A 22,100-nucleotide genomic window follows, 5' to 3' on the forward strand; every position below is an offset into this window, starting at 1 on the left:
TTTTCCTCCTGGAAGGTCCTCAATAGGTGTGGACAGGTTCAGAGGAGCAAAGCCCAGGAGGTACGAGAAAGGAGGTGGAGCCGTGCCTTCCAGGCCTCTCAGAACTTGGGTTTAACTTGACGGAGCCGGGGCCCTGAGCTCCCCCTGCCCCTGGCAAGCCTGAACTACCGGAATAATGAGCCACTCACTGCGGAGGCCCGGCCTCCCATCTACCCAGTGCACCCCGTCTACCCAGTGCACCCCGTCTACCCAGTGCACCCCGCTACCCAGTGCACCCCGTCTACCCAGTGCACCCCGCTACCCAGTGCACCCCGTCTACCCAGTGCACCCCGCTACCCAGTGCACCCCGTCTACCCAGTGCACCCCGTCTACTCAGTGCACCCCGCTACCCAGTGTACCCTGCTACCCAGTGCACCCCATCTACCCAGTGCACCCCGCTACCCAGTGCACCGCAGGCAGGAACTTGCAACACCAGATAACAGGAATGATGAAATTTTTGTCCACCGGGCAAATATTTGCTGAGCACCCGCTCTGTGTCGGACCGTTGGAAGTTTCCCAACCTCGTCTAACCAGGTGTGCTGGAATACGGCCATTCCCTGGAGCGTTCCCTTGAGGGGTCACGGCCTGAGGAAGCCCCCCGACACACACACACTGGCATCCACTCTGCACAAGGCCCCAAGTCTGCCTCCTAGACCCTTCCGGTGGGGGCCTCGGTCGTCTCCTCTGAAACACGGGAGCACACTCAGCCCTGCCGGGCACAGGGTGGGTCTGATGTCACAGAGGGTCAAGCTGAAAACGATGTGAGGGGCCACTCCTACTGGGCTCCCCCAGCTATGGAAGCAGCGCGAGCTTCATCCTTACCTCCTGGCGAGGGGGTCATCGGGAGGAGAGGAAGTTTTCAGGGTAACTGACACTTTATCATTTTAGGCACTGGAATCTGTAACGTGTTAATGAGGCTGTGAGGGCGCGGAACACGGTACCCAGAAGCCGCCGGACTCCACGACTTTGTCTCACCACTTTATGCACAGTGATGCCTTCGGGGACTGTTCGCCCTGAACCAAATGGCTCCGACTCATGTGCCTTCCCAGGGCTCGCGTCCTTGCAACTGTCTCAGCTCAGCCCCGCTGACGCCCCCGGAGTCTCCACCTGCTCCTAGGTGGGCCCACCCTCTCTGGACAATGCCACCCATCCCAGTGGCTTAACCACTGTCTTGAGCTGGGGACTGGAGTCTGGGCCTGCAGCCTCTGGCTGGACTCAGATCCCTGTGTCCACTGCCTGCTCCTCAGCCCACGTTCCCTGGCTGCGTGCACGGCCACCACTCAGGGTCACCTGTGCCCAGACCTGGCAGCTCCCTAAGACTCCCTCCTCCCTCGCCCCCTCCCTACCCGACCCCTCCACCCCAGCCTTGTCCACAGCCAGTCAGCACTAACATCTCTGGATTTCCACCTCTGTTCCCACTGCCTTGGTCCGGGTCCCCTGCCCATCCTGCCCAAGACACTGACAGACACAGCCTGTCCCACCCCTTAATTTCAGTCCACCCTGAAGGACAGGCCTCGAGCCAGGATCTGTGGCAATGGAGGATGAAGGCAGACCCTTGGGGAATCGGCCTGGTGAGGAGTGGCTGACAGACTGTGACAGGCGCAGTGAGGAGTGTCTGAGACACACCGCACAGAACAGGAGAGGGGGAGCCGGTGGCTCTGGGTCTCAGAGGCCCCTCTGCCCAGGGCTGACAGCCCCTTGAGGAATTCCTGGACTGTGACGCCTCGCTCCATGCGAAGACACAGAAGGGGGATAGGGTTCAAAGCACAGCCCCTGGAGACATCGGGCCCTCCTGCTCCCCGGCTCTAGGTCTGTGCAGGTGCCTCGACTTCCTCATCTGTGACATGGGGACAATCCAGTACCTGCCTCCTAGAATCAGATTCACACAAAGCACTGAGTACAGAGCCCGGCACGGTAACAATGAATTGTTACTGTGACGAATGTCCTGTCCTCCCACTCCTGTCCCCTGTGCCGGCCCAAATGCCCTCGTGGGTAACGTCTTATTCATGGTTCTCCTCCTGGCCTCAGCTGAGGGACATATTAATAGTAACAGATTATAACCCACAGAATCCAATAGTCCATTCTGATATAAATGAATGAATGAATGAATGAATAAGAAGGAAATATCTCCCTTAGAATAGAACGCCACCTAATAAATGCAGATGTTGGATGTTGGAAATAGAAAAATCACAATTTGGCAATCTGCATAGTCATAATTTTTATAGCAAGAATCATCAACGAATACTAAAATTATTGAGATAAATAAGTCTGATGGAAAACAGGATGTTTTTGCAACTTTTCTCTAAGCCTGAAATTACTTCAAAACAAAAACGCTATTTTTCAACACAGGTTTTTCTGACTCAGTTTCAGCCAGGGCTGCAAACTGCACCCACGTTCTAAAACAAGGTGCCGGGCCATTGGAAGTAGTTCTTTCAGCCACGGTGGTGAAGATCTAGTTTAGAAACTTAGACCACACACCTCCTGCCCACGGCAGAGACGTGAGCGAGGCCAGCAGGAGCAGCTGGGTGGCGGACTAGGCTTTCCTAGAAGCAGGGTTGGGTGCTGTGGCACTTTACCTCCCCTGCCTTGTGGGGGGCGGGGGGGGGAGGGGATGCCTCCCTCCTCTGCAGACTGAGTGAGAGTGTTAGGGGCAAAAATAGAATATTGGGGACTAGCTATGGTTATGGGAAATATTAAAGAAAGGACATTCTGACCTGGCTGGGAGTTGTACACCCCCGGGACCTGGGAGTCAGCCTTGGAATGTGGTCCATTCTCATCCAAAAACTGCCTATTATCATGGAAGGATGAACAACCTTGTTTCCCAAACAATGGAGTCCACCAGCCTCCTATTTCCCCATGCCTGCAATCCCTACTTCTCCATGTAATCCTTGTCCTACCCAATCTCAGTAGCTGGTTTATGGGGGGCCGCAGAGCAGATGTTTGTGGGTGACCTGCTGCTCTCCCATGCTGCCAGCAGTATTGGGATAAATGTTCATATCTGATTCAACCCTGTCTCTGCTTAACTGGCAGCACGGACCCAGCGATTGTCCGGTTATAAGAGGGGTTTCAAGCAGGCCGTTTGCGGAGCTAGACCTGTGTGTCCTGGATTCTGGGGCCCCATGGGCTGGGAAAGAGATCATCCACAAAAATGCTTGGTGCAGACTCTCTGGCAGCAGGGTGGGGGTTCAAGAGGCCCAGGGGGACGGGTAGTAGAATCCTGGTTCTGTGTGATTCCTGTTTCAAGCTGTGGGATGACAGCGGCGGAGCCAGAGGGACGCTTGCATGGAATAGTGGGGTCCCTGGAGGAGGCTGGTTAGAGCTATTATCATTCCCAACTTAGAAATGAAGTTCAGAGAGGTGAAGTGACGCTCCCAAGCCGCCCAGATAGCAAGCCACAAAGTCTGGGCTGGCATCCTTTGTCCCGTAAGCACCTCTCTCTTGGCTTACTTTCAAGCCGAATTCAGAGCCATATTAAAGAGCATCTGCTCTTCCCAGAAGGGGACAGCAGGGGGCAGTGTAACCAGCGGAAGCTTGGCTCTCCTCCAGGATAGCCATTACCCCAGAAAGCATCTAAGGAATGTTTGCCTTTATCCTCTAAATGGGGAAGAACAGCGAACAGCTCTGAAGAATGTCCCTGTGTGGTTACAAACAGGACTGTCTGGGATTCTGAGTTTTGTCCAAGCCTCCTGCACCCACCGCCCCAAACAGAGCCCCCCCCCCCCCCCCCCAGACCAGGGGCCACCTGACGACTTTCTTCATCTCTGTGTCTCAGTGTCTGGCACGTAGCTGTTGCTCAACAAATATGATGGCACTGCACGATGGCTGCTGGGAGAAAGGGCTCAGGAGTCCTTTTCCAGCAGTGAGTGTACCCCACCCCCCAATCCCTGCCACCTAAACATGGCTTCCTCCAGACAAAACCCAGACACAGGCAAGGATGAGGTGGCATCTGTCAGCTCTACTTACGGGCCTTGGGTCCTGCCGCCTGGTTCTTAGCCAAGACCCTCATCGGTGGGGTTGCTGCTTCGGGTGGGAATATTTTAGATACTTGCCGAGGAGACACTGGTGTCCAGGAATTGGGGGGGGGGGGGGGAGCTCTGAGAAAGGAGGGGGTGAGACTGGCTCAGTAAAGCTCCCCCCTCTACTTTGAAACCAAAGGTGCTGGCTCAGCCTCCACGGACACCTCCTGGGCCACTGTCCACAGGGCAGCTCCTGTGTCGATGGCAATGAGCCCTGGCACTGGGCTCCGCCCCAGGATGATCTAAGTTGCAAATCTGACCAGGTCACTCCCTGCCGACAACACTTTAAGTTGATTTTAAAAAGCATTTCCTGCTCTAGCTCTGTTGCAGCTGAGAGCGGTGGGGGGCTCACAGAGCACCGGGAGCGCTGCTGGTCTTTCGAGACCCCTTTGTACCCCGCTTCACTCATTCATTCGTTGGTCCATCCATTCAATGGACTAAAACCAGGGACTGTGCCAGGTGCTTTACAGGCACTTAACACTTTAATCTTCACAACCTTGCTCTGGGACTACCATGATGCCCAATTTCCAGAAGGGAAAGCGGAGGCTCAGAGAGGACCTGCTCTAGAGCACGCTGGTGAGTCCTTGGGAAACAGCCCAGCAGCGGTGACCTCGTCCCTGCCAAGAGGAGAAAGGCTCTAAGGCAGTGGTTCTCAACCTTGGCTGCACATTAGAATCACCTGGGAATCTTTTTAAAATCCTGCTTCCTGGGCCTCATCCTCCAGGAATTCTGTGTCTTTGTTACTCATGTTGTGGCCCCACCCCATAACAAAGAAACAGAATGTCCGGAGGATGGGGCCCAGGAATCAGGATTTTAAAAAGATTCCCAGGTGATTCTAATGTGCAGCCAAGGTTGAGAACCACTGGTCTAAGGAGAAAATAGAGCCTTGGGTGGTGACACAGAGCCTTTCCCCAGCACAGGGCCAGGCTGCCCCGTGTGCGGGGGCCTGTGTGTGTGACACTGGGATCCATGAGGGAGCCTCCGTGCCCTCTGCCTTCGCCTAAGACCAGCTTGCATCATGGAAAAGGACAGGAAGTTAAGGAGGACCGCTTCTGTGAATGTTCCCCCACCTCCCGCGTGGTTCAGGGTTCAGGATCTGGAGGAGGGGCCGCACGCAAATGAAAGAGACGAGACAAGAAATAATTTGGAAATATTGGGGGCCAGGCGGGCAAGCCCAACGCAAGGGAAAGGACTTCCACTGGTGCCCAGGTCTCGCCAACCTTTTATTCAATTTTGGATACACATCTAGCCCTTAGTCAGGCAGGTAATTGCAGTAACAGACAGGCTATCTTAAAGGTCAGTAAATATTAGAAGGATTTACTCTGAGACTATTTGGTCAGGAAACAGCTTGAGCCCCCATTGTCAGGATTAGACAGTCAGTGCATAGCTCTGGTCCTTGCCGTGGGTTCAAGGTTCACCAGCTTTCCAGGATCCTTGTTTGCACTTCTCTGCTAGTAAAGACAATGGGCAGCTTCCTGCACACTTCCTCTTCAGCCCTTGTTCCTCCCTGGTCCCAGGTGGCATGAGGAGCTGCCCCTCTGCCCCCATCCTGCTGCACCACAATGTCAGTCCCACCGCTGAGCTAGCTGGCTCAGAAGGGGATCCACACAACCAACCCCTCCCCTTCCCTCTCCTCATACCTCATCCTACCAAAGTCAGGATGAAACCCAGCTCTCCAGGCTTTGATCCGGTGCCCTATCCACTTTTCCTCCCTAGACATCTTGCCCAGGGAGCGCCGACAATCCCTGGCAGGGAAGCAGGAGAGGGGCCTTGCTGGTGGAAATGCACTTGGAAACCACGCGGGTTTGTGCCAGCCTACCAGTCACCAGCAGTGAGTCAGGGAGGTCACCTCACTGGAACCCTCATCTGTATAATGGGCACAGTAATGACAGCCTCACAGGGCTGCTGAGAGCTTCAGTGAATAACATGAAGCACCTGGAATACAGTGGGAGCTCAATCAACTTTAAGCAGCGATCTATGAACCAGGAGGTCCCGGTTCAATTCTTGGTCAGGGCACATGCCCGGGGTTGTGGGATGGATCCCCAGTAGGGGGCGTGCAGGAGGCAACGGATCAATGATTCTCTCTCATCATTGATGTTTCTATCTCTCTTCCTTCCTCTCTGAAATCAATAAAAATATGTTTTAAAAAAACCCATGGGGATAGAACCAGCTCCCCTCCCTTCCCCAATACGCCCCCTCCACCCCACCCCCCACCCCCCGCTCCCCGCTCCTCAACACACACACTCAAAGGCAAAATGAAAGAAAATTAGAAAACCGATACAGGAAATAGAATGGGGATTCTGGGAGGAACACATTTCTTCCCATATTTATCAGCTGTTTGATACCCACTGCGGACAAAGGGGGATCAATAATGCGGAGAACAAATGGGAGGATTGCTGATTTGGGGTTATCACTCGTGACCCCTAACTTGACCTTTCCCCAAACACAGTCATTTGGCCAATGGCTTCTTAAAGAGACCCGGTTTGTGGGTCTCCCAGGAAGGGCAAAGTAGAGCAGGGCTGGGGGAGGGCAGATTGCTGGTATCGGGGACCCTCACCCCCGGCGCCCCAGCTCCGGGAGGCGCGGACTACAGCTCCCGGCATGCCCCGCGCGCAGTACCTACCCGCCTCCAGCCCTCGGGAGCCGGGAGGATGCAGAAGCCGCTGCCAGAAATGAGGATGGAGGCCGGGGAGGCTGCGCCGCCGGCGGGGGCGGGCGGCCGCGCCGCGGGCGGCTGGAGCAAGTGGGTGCGGCTCAACGTGGGGGGCACCGTGTTCCTGACCACCCGGCAGACGCTGTGCCGGGAGCAGAAGTCCTTCCTCAGCCGCCTGTGCCAGGGGGAAGAGCTGCAGTCGGACCGGGTGAGGCCCTCGGTGGGCGGAGTGGGCCGGGGAGGCGGGGGAGGGGGGGGGGGAAGGGGGGGGTGTCAGTTTGCTGGGATCGGGGCTGTCCGGCCTGGCACGGCCGCCGGGCTGGGAAGCCGCAGTTATTTCCTAAGAGCCGGAGGCGGGAAGAACTGGCTAGAGGCGGGAGGAGGAAGTGAGGAGTGTTCCCATTGCCTTGGAAACGCACAACGCCAGGCACCGGCCATTTGGAGCTCCTGAGAGCTGCCCTGGGCTCCCACCCCAGGAGGCGGTGGGTCCGAGCCGGCTTTCCCCGCTCCTTGGAGCTTTGGGGACAGGCAGACACGCAGGGCCTTCCGTCCTCCCCAAGCGGGACTTTCTCCCAGGGGAAGGCGTGCCGGCGGCTGCCTCTCCCTGCCTTTTGGGGAATGGGAGGCCTGGTGTGCGGGGACCTGGGCTTCGTCGGGGAGCGGAGCTTGCCCGGCAGGCACCAGGTCTGGGGGTCCGTTTGCTCTGCTGTAAATTGCTTGCATGACCCGAATCGGACCCCTCCTGCGCCAGGCTCAGCCTCCTGTCTGGGGCCGGGGACGCTGCTTGGAGACGACCTCTAAGGCCCCTTCCCCCCCACCCCCCCATCTCCTGGCCATCTGATGCTGTGACCCTGGGCAAGCCCCTCACCTCTGGATGCCCTTTTGTCTCTGTAGAGTCGTGCTGCTGCCCGCCTGCCTCCTGCAGGCTGAGGGTGTGCAGTGAGATAGTGGCGCCCCAGGAACGTGCGAACCCCCGGAATGACTGGAGACAATGTAGGGCTGGCTTCAGGGCACCAGCCTCCAAGAGGGACAATCACTGAGCCCTCCTTAGGGTTGGCTGCCACTGAGACCTCACTGGGTGCTCACAGTGACCCCTCGCTATGGGGGAGAGGAGTGAGGCTCAGAGAGGCCAAATCACTGGCCTAAGGCCACACAGCCAGGAAAAGGCAGAGGCGGGATCGGAACCTCTGGGCTCCATCACGCTATCTCATTCCAGGGAAGAGCAGACTCTCCGCTCTCACTCCTTCCCTCCCCGCAACCCTTTACTGGGCCTGAGTGAGGGGTGGGCAGGGGGAGGCCTTACTCTTCTCCTGCCATAGCCTGTGCCCCTCACCTCTCTAGGATGAGACCGGGGCCTACCTCATTGACCGTGACCCCACCTACTTCGGGCCCATCCTGAACTTCCTCCGCCATGGCAAGCTGGTGCTGGACAAGGACATGGCTGAGGAGGGTGAGTTGGTCCAGGGGGCCGGCCGGGCCTGCTAGCCCTGCCCTCTGCAGCCGGCCAGGCCTTCTGTGGAGGTCAAAAGCCATGCCTCCCCATCAGGAGCGACATCTGCTTTCCTCCGTGCTCTGCCTCTTCCCATTCGTGCCCGGCTGAGTCCCAGGGGCTCTGCCGGGCTGACCAGCCTGAGCTCCCACTGGGTGCCACTGGGGAGGTGACAGGAATGCACAGGCAGAGGTCAGAGGGAGCCGGCGAGGCTGGCAGCCTTCACTGTGGGCAGGGATGCCCTTTCTCCCGGTCGTCTGGGTGTGAACGGGCTGGAGCTGGACACGGTGATCCAGTATCTCCGATGCCTGGTGAGGGCTTGCAGTCAGCAGGTGGGTGGAGCGGGAAGCTCTGCCCCAAATTCGGCAACATCTGCAACACAGCGTTGGCGGTGGGTGGAGGTGGGGAAGCCGTGCCTGGGGGGTGGCCTCTTGGCACAGTCAGTGCCACGTCAGCTCTTTGTTGGGGCACAGGGTGTGGCCCTGGGTCAGCTGACCCGGCCAGGCCAGCTTGGACATGTCACTTCTCCTTTCTGAGCCTCCACGTGTATATGAAGTGTACCTGGTGATCTGCACTGGAGAAAGCATGTTTTGCAAGAGCTAATGCCATGCATCCCGGTGCGCGTCTAGCACAGTCCACCCTCCTCCCTAGTGCGTCCCCAGTGGGCCAGGACTTCAAAATCAGAACCACCCCCACCCCCACCCCCTAGACACCGGCTCAGCAGGGCCCACAGCTTCCAGGCAGCCCCTCCTGGAGCAGGTACCGTGGGCGTGTCTTGGGCCCAGGAGCCACTCCACGGGGGAGGGGAATAAACACTCCAGCTGCCACAGCCAACACCTGCTTACAGGTTCCGGTTTTCTCCCTGTTCGGCCACTCCCAGCGCCTTCAGACAGGGCGCGGGCCCCATGTGGGCGGCGGGGAATCTGGGAGGAGACTTCTAGCCATGTGACACCGGCAAAGTCACTTATCCTTTTGTGCCTTCATGCCGCATCTGTGACCTGGGGTGACAGCAGCACCCCACCTGGCTGAGCTGCTGCGAGGATGAAAGGAGCTAAAACAAGTGCATCCCGCAGAGCAGCATCTGGCACCAGAGGACCAGTGACGCAATGTTAGCCGTCCGTCCTCCGCAGGGCTCCACGCGGGCACGGATGCAGCGCCACTCACTGACCGCCTCCTCTGTGTTCCGTGCTGTGTGGGCACCGGGGACAGCAGGGAGCCCAGAGGCCGGTCATGGACACAGTCGGAGGGGTCCCTGCCCTGAGGGGCTTAGGGGAGTCCAGAGGCCGGGGGCCATTCCACTCCACTGGAGAGGTGACCACTTCGTCTCTAAGACTCAGTTCCCTTAACGGTATGGGGACGATAGTGACGGCTTCCCTGTGTCCCCAGGGCCGTGGTGAGCACAGGAGGGGCTTTGCAGACTGGGAAGTGGGGACGGGGACGCACGCATGCGCCGTGACCATGCACTTACAGTGGGCCCTGACGTCCGGAGCTTGAGTGTGAATCTCGGCTCTGCCGCTTAGGGGCTCTGGGTCTTAGACAAGCTGCCTCTCTTCCTGGCTCTCAGATTCCCCATTGCTTCTGTGGGGCGATAGAAGTGCCTACTCCTAGTTCTGAGAACTAACCACAATAAAGCGTGGAAAATGCCGAGCCTAGCGCCTGGCACTGGGCATCATGGAACGGGGTCAGCTAGGGCCCCTCTCACTGTGGCATGCTAGGGCCCAGTCCCAGTCAGCCTGCTGCCTCTTGACAGCCCAGAGCGGCCCCCGGATCAGGGGACTGGTAGGCACCCCTCGGTCACCAGGCTCGGCCCCGCAGAGACGCCGGCTGCTGAGCAGCAGTATCTCGCCCCTTCCACAGAGCGTGGGATGCAAGGAAGGAGATGTTCCCTCTTGCTTGGCCCCTGAACTCAGGAGATGCTCGTCACCCTCGTGTGACTGGAGCAGGAGGTAGGTGTGGAGGAGGAGGGGACACGGGAAGAATGGGAGCAGCGGAGTGACCAGACGGCTTTGTCTGTGCCAGGGGTCCTGGAGGAAGCCGAGTTCTACAACATCGGCCCGCTGATTCGCATCATCAAGGACCGGATGGAGGAGAAGGACTACCCTGTCACACAGGTCAGGGAGCCGGGGGGCAGCACCCATGGCCAGAGCAGCTGGTGATGGGGACAGGGAGGCGGGAGAAAGGTTGGGGGAGGCGGGACAGTGTTTGCCTTGGGGAGTCCCAGCGGGCCTGTCAGGGAGGGTAGTTGTCCAGCTCCCAGACTCCCCAGCAAAGCCCAGACTGGGAGATAAACACTGGTCCTTCTCTGCCCGGAGCTGGTCGCTGTGTGACCTTGGGCCATGCACGCCCCTCTCTAGACCTGGATTCCTCTGGTGGGATACAGAGATGCTGAGAATTGCCCGCCCCTTCCCTTCCTCAGGCAAAACGGGGTCAGTGTGGAGGGACAGGGGGCCCTTTGGGGGGCAGGGCAGGGTTAGTCAATTGTCTGTTCCGTGAGATCAGGCGGTTCCCTGGCGGGCACGGCATAGCACAACTGTGGAGCTGGCATTTCTGAGCACGGACCCTGGGCCTCAGTGGCCGATCCGTAGGGGGAGCTGTGAGATGCTCGGCCCGCCCGGGTGGAGAGGCAGAGGCGGGGAACAGGCAGCGAGGCACCCTTTCCTAGGCCCAGATTGAAGGGGGAGGCTCCGTGTCTCCTGGAGGGGCTGCCTCAATTAGGGACCCCGAATGTCTCCCAGGCCCGGCCCCTCCCTCTTGTATCACAGTTCTGGCTCTGCCACTCTTTAGCTGGGTGACCTTGGGCAAGTAACTGACCCTCTCTGAGCCTTCATGAAAATTCCTAACTCCTAGAGTGTCTGGAAGGATCGAGAGCACGAATGCTGAGTGCCCGGCATATAGTCAGCACTCGGAACGTGGCTCCCAACTTCCCATCCTGCCACTCCCTCCTTCTCTCCTGCTAGGGCAGCGGTTCTCAACCTGTGGGTCGTGACCCCTTTGGCGGTCGAACGACCCTTTCACAGGGGTCGCCTAAGACCATCCTGCATGTCAGATGCTTACATTACGGTTCATAACAGTTGCAACATTACAGTTATGAAGTAGCAACGGAAATAATTTTATGGTTGGGTAACAACATGAGGAACTATATTTAAAGGGCCAGAAGGTTGAGAACCACTGTTCTAGGGTATGTGGTGTGGGAGGGCAGAAGAGACAGGGGAAGGCAGGTGCTCACCCCCCTCCTGGGTGCCCTCCACCTTGCCCTTCTTCTGCCTGCAGGTCCCGCCCAAGCACGTGTACCGCGTGCTGCAGTGCCAGGAGGAGGAGCTCACGCAGATGGTCTCCACCATGTCTGACGGCTGGCGCTTTGAGCAGGTGTGCTGGGGGGCGGGGACCATGCCCAGGGCCTCCCAGTCTCCAGGCAGAGTAGGCCCCTCCCTTCCTGTAGCCCCAGCCTTGGGTCTCATGCTGCTGCCCCACCCAAGGGGGTCCTCTTAAGTTACAGTAAACAAGATCAGCCTGGCCGGCGTGGCTCAGTGGTTGAGAGCCAACCCATGAACCATAGTTTGATTCCCGGTCAGGGCACTGGGGTTGCTGGCTCCATCCCCAGTGGGGGGCGTGTGGGAGGCAGCCGATCCATGATTCTCTCTCATCGTTGATGTTTCTCTCTCTCCCTCTCCCTCCTCTGTCCGAAATCAATAAAAACATATTTAAAGTAAACACAACCAAGAAAGGCCACCGTTGGCCGCAGATGGACCAGGACGAGAGAGGGTAGAAGCCCCACCTGCTGCAGGGCGGTTCTGGGCACCCTCGGTGCTCACAGCAACCGGGGACGAGTCTCCACAGCAGTGTGAGCGAGCAGTGTGCCTCTGGCCCCCAAGTGACAGCTCGGGCGCAGGAGTTGCGGTCCCCGTAGTGAGCAGAGCCCACCTGGGGCTAACACCTCCGGGAGCAATTCCATACGCACGGCTGCAGGGTCCCGGCCAGCGACATGCCCAGCCATGGTCACCTGCGCGTTAAGAGAAGCCCACAGCAGTGGCTCCGCCGGAGGAATTCATAGTGACCCCTCGTTCCTCCCAGGCCAGAGGCAGGCTTCCCGGCAGGGACTTCTCATCCATCCTAAGTGGTGTTGGCCTAGTCACAAAGCAGACGTCCCGCCTGTCTCAGGTTCCAGAGGGACAGAGCCAGTGCTAGCCCGAGGTCAGGTTGACCCGTAGAGGAGAGGGTCTGGCTAGCCCTGTATCCACACCCACACGCGCGCTCCCTGGTGGAGGTTGGAGAAGGGAGAAGGCTGGGCTTCCTGGGGGGCCGGGCCGTGTGGAGGAAGGAGCCCCCTCCAGGAGCCAGAGGCCTGAATCACATCTAGGCCTCACCAGGGACATGCAGTGTGCCGGAGCAAGTCGCCTGTCCACCCTGCGCCTCAGTTTCCTACCCTGTGCTGTAGCGCTGTCGTGAGATGAGGAGGACCACTGACCAAGTCCCTCATGCGGGGGGCACTCTAGCCATTGGAAGGAGCTGGCGTCATGCAAATCGTTAGACGTAGTTAAGTCTGTAAGACCCCAGAGAGGCCTTGGGGTCTCAGGTTCTGTCTCCTGTTCACTCGTCCTGGCTGTGGGCCTTCCAGCAGGGCACCCCCTCCCCAAGCCTCGTCTGTGGATCGGCTGGCACTTCCTCTGTTCCTGGGGCTGAGGGAGGCCTGCCAGGTGCAGGGCCTTTGTCAGCCAGAGGGGCCGGTGGGTGTAGGGCTGCCCTTGAGCGCCCACGGGAGTCTGTGCCCATTGCATGTGTTCTCAGAGGCCGAGCCAGCAGGTCGGGGGCGACTGCTTCCAAGAGTGAACCGAAGATTCTGTGGGGCCCCCTCCTGCCTGCCTGGTCCCAGAGGGCAGCCTGCCCATGACAGGCCTGCTTTTAGGAAGCGGCCTGCTAGGGCTGGGCCGGGCCGGGTTGGGACTGTGGGAGGAGCAGCAGTGCTGCCATGGCCTTCCTCCAGGGACAGGCCCAGCCCGGCCAGGGAGGCTGGTCTGAAAGCTCACCAGAGGCGCAGTGGGGGGAGGGCTGAGACTGGACTTGCAGCCCAGAGCTGCTCTCTCAAATCCTGGAAACCAAGCATGCATCTAAGCAGAACAGCCAGATCAGGACACAAGTTGGTTTTTGTTTTTTTAATCCTCACCTGAGGGTATTTTTTCCATTGATTGTTAGAGAGTGTTTAAGGGAGGAAGAGGGGACAGGGGAAAAGAGAAACATTGATGTGAGAGAGACACATCCGTTGGTTGCTTTCCGCATGCGCCCCAACCAGGGGCTGGGGGTTGAACCTGCCCCCGAAGTACTTGCCCTTGACTTGGAATCGAACCCGGCACCCTTTGGTCCGCTGGCTGATGCGCTAACCGCTGGGCACACTGGCCAGGGTACACGTTGGTATCTTGACAAGTGCCGATGCCCACCTCCTCCCTCCGCACTGCCCCCAGCTGGACTGATCATCTCTCTCCCCGTGGCCACCCTGTAGCTGGTGAACATCGGCTCCTCCTATAACTACAGCGGAGAGGACCAGGCGGAGTTCCTGTGCGTGGTGTCCAAGGAGCTCCACAGCTCCCCCCACGGGCTGAGCTCCGAGTCCAGCCGCAAAACCAAGGTGAGCCCAGCCTCCCCGCTTCCTCCCTGCCCCCCTGCCTCCACGTAGCCATCCCTGCTTCTTCTTCCTCCCTCCCGCTGCACACGCATAACCCCCTCATGGTCCACGCCATCCATCCCATGCCACCCACGGTCCTGTCTGCTCATCTGGCCACCCAGGCCCAGGCTGGGGGAGCAGTGAGATGGGACCATCCCAAGGCCGAGGCAGGAGTGACGTAGATGCCACTTGAATGGTGGCCACAAGGGGGAGGGAGTGCCCTGGGCCGGGCATCTGGCCTGATGTGCCTCGCTCTGTGCGATCTTGGCCAACTCCCCTCCCCTCGGCACCTTCTTTGTGTTGTCTGAGAACTGAGGGGGGTCGGTCACATCCTCTCTGTGGTGCCGTCGAGCTTAGAACTTCTGGGATCCTAATGGCCCATTTATTCCCAGGGGCAGGTCAGTGTCCCCAGCTGGCCTGGGCCGGGGTGGGGAAGCCCAGTCTCTTAGCCGCGCCCCTTTCCCAGGCGCCTGTGTTTCCACCCTGGCCTCTGAGGCAGCCTCAGCTGCCGCCCTGGACCCCCGGCTGGTCACAAGCCTCAGGCGCCTTCCTTAGGGCCCGTGGGACAGGCAGCAAGCCGGGCGGGGAGCAAGGGAGGCCGTTCCTCCCGGGGTCTGTCCCTGTGCCTTGGAGACGTATGAACCCTGGCTTCCTGTCTGTCTGTCTGCCTTCCCTGGCCTGGGGCTTCCCTGGCCCACCACCCCGCTCCGGCCAGTGGCTGGTGCTGCCTTGCAGGGGCGCACAGTGAGCCTTCCGCTCCTGCCCCTGGGCCAGCGCCTGATGCTGGCCTCCCAGAACTGGGTGGTGTCCGCCCCGGGTCTTCCCCGGCCTCATTTCAACTCGGGCCGCCCTCCTGAAATGAAGCCTTCCCAGGCGTCCCTCAAGGACACCCTGCCACACTCCCATCCAGGCGCACATCCTCTCCAGCTCCCTTTTCCCCCTGCCCAGCCTGCGCCCTGTGCCAGCAGCCAGACCGGCCCTTCCTGTGCTGGTTTCTCCCGTCCCTTCCCAGGCTTCCCAGGGGACTGGCCAGATGCCCAGCTTCTTGGCTGTAGCCCTCCCCTCTCCTGGCCCGTCTAGCCCACTGCCTGCCCTGTGCCGGGGCCCGTGGGGACAGCCACCCGCAGGCCCCTCGCTAGTTCTCCACTCTTTCTTCCCTGGGTCCGCCGGCTGGTCCACAGAGCGCGGAGGAGCAGCTGGAGGAGGAGCAGCAGCAGGAGGAGGAGGAGGTGGAGGTGGAACAGGTGCAGGTGGAGGCAGATACACAGGAGAAAGGTGCAGCCAACCCCTGAGGAGAATGATTGCTCACACAAGCCGGAGCCTCCCGCCCGCTCCCTGCTGGAGCCAGCGCAGAACTGGGGGGCCGAGGGCTGCTGGGGGGCGGGCCGCCAGGGTTAGCTCAGCCGCCTGCCTGGCACCTCACCTGCATAACCATCCCTTCTCTCACTTTCTCTTTGCAGCCCAGTCATCTCAGGATCTCGCTAACCTTTTCTCCCTCCCACCACCGCCTCCTCCTCCTCAGCTTCCCGCTGGAGGTCCTGCCTCATCTTCATCCACCTCTTCTTCCTCCTGGATCTCTGCACCCTGCCTCTTCCCTCTCTGCCCCTGCCCGGGTTTCCTCTCTGCCTGCTCACGCCTCCATCCCGGGGCCACCCTGGTCCCAGCCTCCCGCGCCCTCCACCCAGGCGCCCCAGCCTTGCATCTCAGAGCATCCTGCCTGCCGCCTCCTGCATCCCTCTTGGCAGCTCCTACCTCCTGGCCTGGGGAGGAGGGGTGCAGCTGCACCTCCTCTGGCCCTGCCAACACCACTGGGCACCTCTGAGGCTGGGCCACCCGGCCCCAGCGCCTCGCCTCCTCGCCTCCTGCTCACATTTCCTCCTTGCAGGTTCCCATCTGCACCCCTCAGGCCTGAGGCTGCGCGTGCAGGGAGGGCCTCAGCCCCTCGCCCACCCCCAGAGCGCCACCCCCGGTTTGTAGCTTGGCGGAGCTGAGGGAGGGCAGAAGCCAGGAGGGCGCTCAGGTCTTGTTCCTTGGACTTGGGCCAAACGTCTGGCTGATTTCTCTCCCCTCACCAAAGTTTCTCAGCTGATCTTGGCCTTGGATGTGAGGCTGAGAGAGAAGAAGGAAGCTAGGGGTGGACCCTGTGCCATCTGCCCGTCAGCGCCCGAGCAGGCTGGGCAGGAGGGGGGGATGCAAGCCAGATGCCCCGGCCTCCCCCTGCACACGAGCTCCTGCCTCACCGCCTCGCGGCCTGGGTCCCGTCTCTGCAGGGAGGGAAGGACAGGCCACACTTGGGTTCCCTCGGCCTCTGAGGAGTCAGCCAGAGCCGGTACGGGGATGGGCGTGCGGCACAAAAAGCCCTGGTCCCGCACTCAGAGCCCCCGCTCAGTCTTGTCTGCCTGCTCGGTGACTCAGGGCGATGACTGCTTTCTGACCTGCCTCTCTCGGCCTTGACCGCCTGGCCAGAGTCTTGGCAGAAACTGGCCTCCTAGGCAGCCACCAGCCCGGAATGGGGTGTGGAGCTCCCAGACGGGGGAGCTGGGCCCCCTCCTACTCCCCTCTTCCTGGGCTCTGTCTGAATCCACCTTCTCTGGGCCTCAGCCCCCTCCCTCCTCCCAGAAGGGACCCTGTGACTCACCTACCTCTTTCTCTCTCCCTCTCTCCCCATCCCCCCCTCCATTTCAATCTCCTTTCTGTCCTCCTGGCCCCCCATCACCCTCCTCACCGGCCCCCCATCCCTTTCCCGATGTTCTGACCGCCCCGCCCCCGCCCCCTGCCTTTCCCTCTTATTTTCTAGCTGTTACAAGCCAGAGGCACCCGGATGTGAGGCCCCAGATCACCTCCAGGCACTTGGGGTTCCGATCCGAAGTCCTTTATTTTTGTACCACGGGGTGGGCCCCCAGTTCAAGGGGGAGGAAGTGCTCTTCCCGCTGCCACCTCTGCCTACACCTGTGGGGCTGTGGCCTTCCCCTGCCTCCCTGGCGGGCCCTGGCACCCCTGGGCAGAGCCGCCTGCCTGTGGCCAAAGTGTGGCGCTGTCCAGCCGTGTCTCCCAGGCCCCTACGTCCCTTCCCCCGAGACCCCCAGCTGCATGGCGGATACAATCCCTCCTGGCCCGGTCACGTCACCTCCTTGAGCCTTAGCCTCCCTGTCTGTCAAATGGGCTCACTCTCCCCCACCTACCTCACAGGGTTGTTGTGAGGTGCAGGGTCTCAGAAAGCCCTCCCTCAGGGAGTGAGTGCCCCCCCCAGGGCGGCCCCCTCCCCCCTTCCCTGGGGGGGGGGGGAAGGACAGTGTAGCTCCAGATGAGGTTCGGTATTGGTGGGGGAGGGAGGAGTGGGGCAGCCCTCGGCCTTCCCCCAGACCGCTCCGCCCTCTGTACTGCTGTGCACAGAGCTGAGGCCAGGAGCGGGCGGGCAGGGGCTCAGCAGGGGCAGTGAGGCCACTTGGGACCTGGGGAGACGGGAAAGGGGCCACTCCCTCCGTTAGGGCCTCTGACTCCCCGCGGGGCACCTCTCAGCTGTGTCTGCATCACCATGTAATAAAATCTGAAGAAACAGCGGCCGGGCTGCCTCCCTCTTTCTCTGGGTCCCTTTTGGGGGCTGGGGCTAAACTCAAGGTGGGATGATGACCCAAAGGTAATGGGCTTTTTCCTAAAACCCGGGACCCAGAGGGTAGGGGACTCATGGCAGGATCCTCTGCCCAGACATCGAGGGCATCAGTCTTGCCTTGCTGGTGCCCACCCCTCTCTGGGCCCCCTTCTCCTCGTCTGAAACGGGTTGGACCAGGCGACTACCAGGCCAGGCCAGCAGGTTGCTGAGGGGCAGGGAGCTGGGCGCCAGGAGACCTGGTGCTCCCTGCCCCGCTCCTTGCCTCCCATTTCCCAGCTCAGCCCACTGTCCAGATGACCCTCTGCTGGCTGGCTTCATGCTGCTGCTCGAGGCCACCCCTGCTCCATCCCAACCCCCTAGGACACCCCCACTCCCTGCTATGACAGCTCTTGGTTGCCTCCACCCCTCCCTGTTGCTCTATCCTCTGCCCCAAGTCCCAGGAAACAAACACCTAGCACCTGTCCCGCCTTCTCTTAGAGCCTCTGGCTTCTTTTTCCTGCCCTGCTAGGACCGTCCCCACCCCAGCTGGCCAGCTCCTTCCCCTGCTAGTCCTGCTGAGGTCGGTGCCTAGGGCCCCATTCAATCTCAGAACAGGGCCTTGGGTCAGAGATTTTATTCCAGGCAGCTGAGCTCACCGCCAGGCCAGCCGAGTGGGCAATGGAGGCCCAGGGGCAGGGAGAGTGTGACCCAGGCTCCACCCCCGTTTGGCTCAGTGGCAGCTGGCCTGCTTGGCGGTCTCCGCTCTGAGGGCCCCTCCTTGGGGGCACCTCCCACCCCCACCTCTCAAGTTAGGTCAGGGGTGTCACAGCCTAGAATCTGCTCTCTGGAGTGGATGCTCCCAAGCAGCTGCTGCACTGGAGGTGGGGGTGGGGTGAGGGGCTCAGACACTCCTTCTGGGACCTGGAAGCCAGATCCTCACTGTGGAGCAGTCCCCCTACCTCCCCCCGAGTTAGCAGGGGGGCCAGGGCAGGGAGAGAGAATCGGGAGCCTGGTGACCATGCCAGGCTCACTGGGAAAGTATCGACCACCTGCGGGCCCTCCTCCCTGTGTGTGCCCCCTGGGGGGATGCCAGGGAGCAGGCTGGGGGACAAGATGCCACTCTGGCTCCCACAGGGCCCCGCTGCCCCAGAATACTTGTTCCCCGCCTGATGGGTGCCCTGAGCTCTGCAGGGGGCTGCTCCTCAGGTCAGCAGCACCTGCTGGATCCAGCCAATCACACCTGTGATGCGGGTGTAGACGCCAAAGTAGTTGGGCCGGCCGCAGCCCAGGCCCCAGCTGACCAGCCCCGCCAGGAACCAGCGGCCACTGGGCTCCCTGCACACCAGTGGGCCGCCCGAGTCGCCCTGAAAGGGGAGAGGAGAGACAGGGCTACATCAGGGCAGGGCGCCCGCTTCTAGGGCAGGTGCTGGCTGCTGGCGGTTTCTGAGTGACAACAAGAAGGCCGCATTCCCTCTTGAAGCCTTGGCTTCCCTGGGCCCTTGGCCTGGCCTCCAGCGTGTCCTGACTGGCCTGGAACTGGGGGGTGTGTGTCCATACACCCCGTCCACCCCTGCCTCCTCCTGGGGGCTCCTAGTCCTCTCTCCTGTGTCACCTCGGGCAAATTGCCTTGCGGTGGGCGAGGAGGAGAACTGGGTTCGAGCCTCAGACCTGCCTGCCCACCACAGCCTCTTCTGACCTGTGGCCTACAACCCGGGGCAAGTCCCTCAACCTCCTTGAGCCTCGGTTTTGTCATCTGTAAAATGGGGACAGCCATCACCACCTTGCTGGGGGCAAGCTGATGTGAGCAGAGGGCCAGACCCTGGGTGATGGGCACGTCACCCTCCCCCCGTGTCCCCCAGCCCCGGGAGTCACCTGGCAGGCGTCCTTCTTGCCCTTGTGGTAGCCGGCACACAGCATGCGGGGCGTCACCTGGTAGCGGTAGGCCTCACTGCACAGGTCCTGCGTGATCAGCTGCACGTCCACCTTCTGCAGGCCGTTGCTGATGGGGCCTGCCCGGTGTGCGGGGTCAAGGCCAGAGGGTAGAGGTGAGAAGATCCAAGGCGCTCCGGAGTCCCCTTCCTTCCTTCCACTGTTCCCTTGGCATCCCAGGAGCCCCTCTCCTGCCCTGCCCACCCCTGCACCTCTGCCTCATGGCCACTCTGTTCGGGCTTCTCCCCGGTGTGGCCCACGGGCACAGAGCCCCTGCCCAGAGCCTGTCCGGACGGGTGTCTTCTCCAGCTGCTCCTCCCCTTCCGCCTCCTGCTTGAACCCATGCCGCCTCCCCTCTGGTCTGGGACAGCCCCGGGGATTCTCCAGAGCACACGTTTGACCCCAACGCGCCCTCAAAAACTCTCAGCACCAGCCCCTGTCCAACCCAGCGCTTCTCCGCGGGGCTCGAGGGCTGCGTGCGGAACCCAGGAGGCTCCAGCGTGCACTGGCCTGGTCTCGCTCAGACACCTGTTCGGCCGGGGAGGGCCGGCCACCAGTGCTTCTCTCCATGCCCTCGGCGGGTCTAACGCACAGGGCAAGGTCCTGCCCGCAGGTCCTCACCCAGCTCCCCTGCCTGCTCCCCGCGGGCGCTCGGCGTGCTGCCTTCCTGGGGTGCCTTTCCCGCCGGGCACTGCCAGCTCACGCTCCTCCCTCAGCCTAGGCCTCCCCTGGCCGCCTGCTCGGGGCTGCCTGCACCTGCCCCCCCAGGTCAGCTCTTAGCACTGTCTCCCCAGCGGATGCTCTCTCTCCACCTTCATACCCCTCAGCCCAACTCCATGTGTGGCATGTCGTGGCTGCTCCTCACTGTGTCGTGGGATGCAGACGGATGAATGGATGAGCAAGGGAGCCAGCCCTGCCTTACCACTGCCCTTCCTCATCCTCTGGGGAGGTCCCCGTTCACCGAGCCTGTTTCCTCATTTATGAATGATTCCGACAGAGCTGCCTCCACATTGTAAGTCACTGCACACCTTCTAAAAGCCACCACCATGGAGGGCACAGGGCCTGGCTGGAGCTCTGCCAGCCCAGGCCCGGTTCACAGACGGAGAGGTGGCCTCTAGGAGAGCCGCCGGGTCAGGTTAGGCAGGAAGGGGAGGAGCCCCCTGTGCTGAGAGGCCATAGCAGGAACAGCATGGGCTCTGGGGCCAGGCAGTCCTGGGATCCAGTCTCTGCTCCAGCCCTCTCTGCCTATGTGTCTCTGGCAACAGCTAAATGACTCTGAGCCTCGGTTTCCCCATCCATAAAATGGGGTCATACTACTCACCCTAGGGTTATTGCGTGGATTAAATTAAATCATGTTCCCCTAAAATCAAACCTTATTTAAAAGCCTCTCCTGCCTTGCCCCCCAACACACACACACACCTCCACCTTCCCACCCCGACTCCAAGGAGCAGAGGGTTGAGCTTGCCTGTGGGCTGTGGGCCCCTGGCCTGCCCCTTTACCCCACACAGAACCAAGATAACATCCCATGACATCGGTTCTCCACAAATGCCCTTCCAGGAGGAAGGCAAGGGCCAGGAGGGCAGGAGCCCACCGGTAGTAAAAGATTGTTTTGTTCTGTGAAATCCAACCGGACTTACTCCTGGGACTTGCAGGTCTCAGGGGTGGAGCCCTGGGCCCCTTGCCCCGCCCCCTCTAGGCTAGACATTGGGGGAGGCCCACCCCGAAGGCCTGCTCACCCCCCTCTCGTAGGGCGCCCCAGCCCGTGATCCAGCAGTGCAGGCCCGGCTCAAAGAAGTGGGAGCGCGCCGGCAGGCAGACGGGGCGGACGGCGGAGGAGCGCACCACGGGGTGGTCCAGCTGCAGCAGGGCCACGTCGTAGTCGTGGCTGTCCTCCTCGTGGTACGGGTGCAGGAGCAGGCGGCTCACCTTGAAGGACACCTCGCCCGGCCAGCGTGAGCTCTGCCACACCTTGCCCAGGAACACCGTCCACAGCGCCGGGGAGGCCATGCTGGGGGCGGGAGGGTGTCCGCTCAGCAGTGGCCTTTCCTGTGCCAGTTCCTTAGAGTAGCCGGCCTCACCCCCCCCCACCCCCACCCCGGCCCCCGGACATGGTCCCCACACCCATCCCCTCCTGCTCTGTGAGGCCAGGTAGCTGGAGGCTGGCACAGTGTTCACTGTCCACTCTGGAGCCCGCCTGCCTGGGTTCCAGCCCCAGCTCCATCCGTTCATAGATGTGTGTGTGTGCCTCTCTAAGCCTCAGTCTCCTTATCTGTGAAATGGGAATAGCATCTTCTACTCAGGTTTTCGGGGGGAATGTCCTAAGACTGTAGGTAAAAATATTAATACAGTGTTGGGGCCTGGCCGACGTGACTGAGTGGTTGAGCGTCAACCTATGAACCAGGAGGTCATGGTTTGATTCCCGGTCAGGGCACATGCCCAGGTTATGGGCTCCATCCCCAGTGGGGGGGCGTGCAGAAGGCAGCCGATCAATGATTCTCTCTCATCATTGATGTTTCTATCTCTCTCTTCCTCTCCGAAATCAATAAAGCAAAACAAAACACAGTGCCGGGCACCTGACAAGGGCCTCCCCTTTCACCTGTGTGCTTTATGGGCAGGGCTGCTGGGAGCCGCGAGGCTGCTCAGTCCTCCCTGGGGGACGGGTGGGGAGGGAGTGGGTGTGGAGGGATCGCAGACTGGGCCTTGCAGACCCCTGGAGGCCAGGTCAGCAG

General features: G+C 60.8%; 2 protein-coding genes across 6 annotated transcripts in view; one reads left to right on the plus strand and one right to left on the minus strand.

Annotated features, from left to right (window-relative positions):
• The first annotated feature begins 6,682 nt into the window (after positions 1-6,682).
• KCTD17 (potassium channel tetramerization domain containing 17) lies at positions 6,683-17,414 on the plus strand. 3 transcript variants are annotated; one of them, XM_036299976.1, is made up of 7 exons: positions 6,683-6,916; positions 8,050-8,158; positions 10,217-10,308; positions 11,468-11,563; positions 13,692-13,817; positions 15,035-15,128; positions 15,314-16,794. In XM_036299976.1, exons 1-7 carry the CDS (start codon positions 6,707-6,709, stop codon positions 15,673-15,675), a joined length of 1,089 nt encoding a protein of 362 aa, XP_036155869.1. In that variant the 5' UTR covers positions 6,683-6,706; the 3' UTR covers positions 15,676-16,794. The 3 variants fall into 3 exon arrangements, with proteins under 3 accessions (XP_036155869.1, XP_036155870.1, XP_036155871.1); XM_036299977.1 differs by having other exon boundaries at positions 6,685-6,916; positions 16,651-17,414; XM_036299978.1 differs by lacking the exon at positions 15,035-15,128 and having other exon boundaries at positions 6,687-6,916; positions 16,651-16,818.
• A 190-nt stretch (positions 17,415-17,604) lies between these two features.
• Positions 17,605-22,100, minus strand: part of TMPRSS6 (transmembrane serine protease 6) — a 34,715-nt gene continuing 30,219 nt past the window's right edge. For all 3 annotated transcript variants that reach the window (XM_036299975.1, XM_036299973.1, XM_036299974.1), the window contains 3 exons: positions 21,108-21,379; positions 19,315-19,451; positions 17,605-18,806 (listed from right to left, as the gene is read on the minus strand). In XM_036299975.1, the coding sequence (XP_036155868.1) occupies positions 18,645-18,806; positions 19,315-19,451; positions 21,108-21,379 (571 nt within the window). In that variant the 3' untranslated portion in view covers positions 17,605-18,644. The remainder of the gene's footprint in view (positions 18,807-19,314; positions 19,452-21,107; positions 21,380-22,100) is intronic.

The sequence above is a fragment of the Myotis myotis genome, unplaced genomic scaffold (assembly GCF_014108235.1).
Source record: "Myotis myotis isolate mMyoMyo1 unplaced genomic scaffold, mMyoMyo1.p scaffold_m19_p_3, whole genome shotgun sequence".
Taxonomy (NCBI): domain Eukaryota; kingdom Metazoa; phylum Chordata; class Mammalia; order Chiroptera; family Vespertilionidae; genus Myotis; species Myotis myotis.

Coding starts and splice junctions, on each gene's coding strand:
- KCTD17 (XM_036299976.1), top strand. CDS start 6,707: ATGCAGAAGCCGCTGCCAGAAATGAGGATGGAGGCCGGGGAGGCTGCG. Junction 13,818..15,034: donor AGTCCAGCCGCAAAACCAAG/GTGAGCCCAGCC, acceptor GCTGGTCCACAG/AGCGCGGAGGAGCAGCTGGA. Junction 15,129..15,313: donor GGCAGATACACAGGAGAAAG/GTGCAGCCAACC, acceptor TTCTCTTTGCAG/CCCAGTCATCTCAGGATCTC.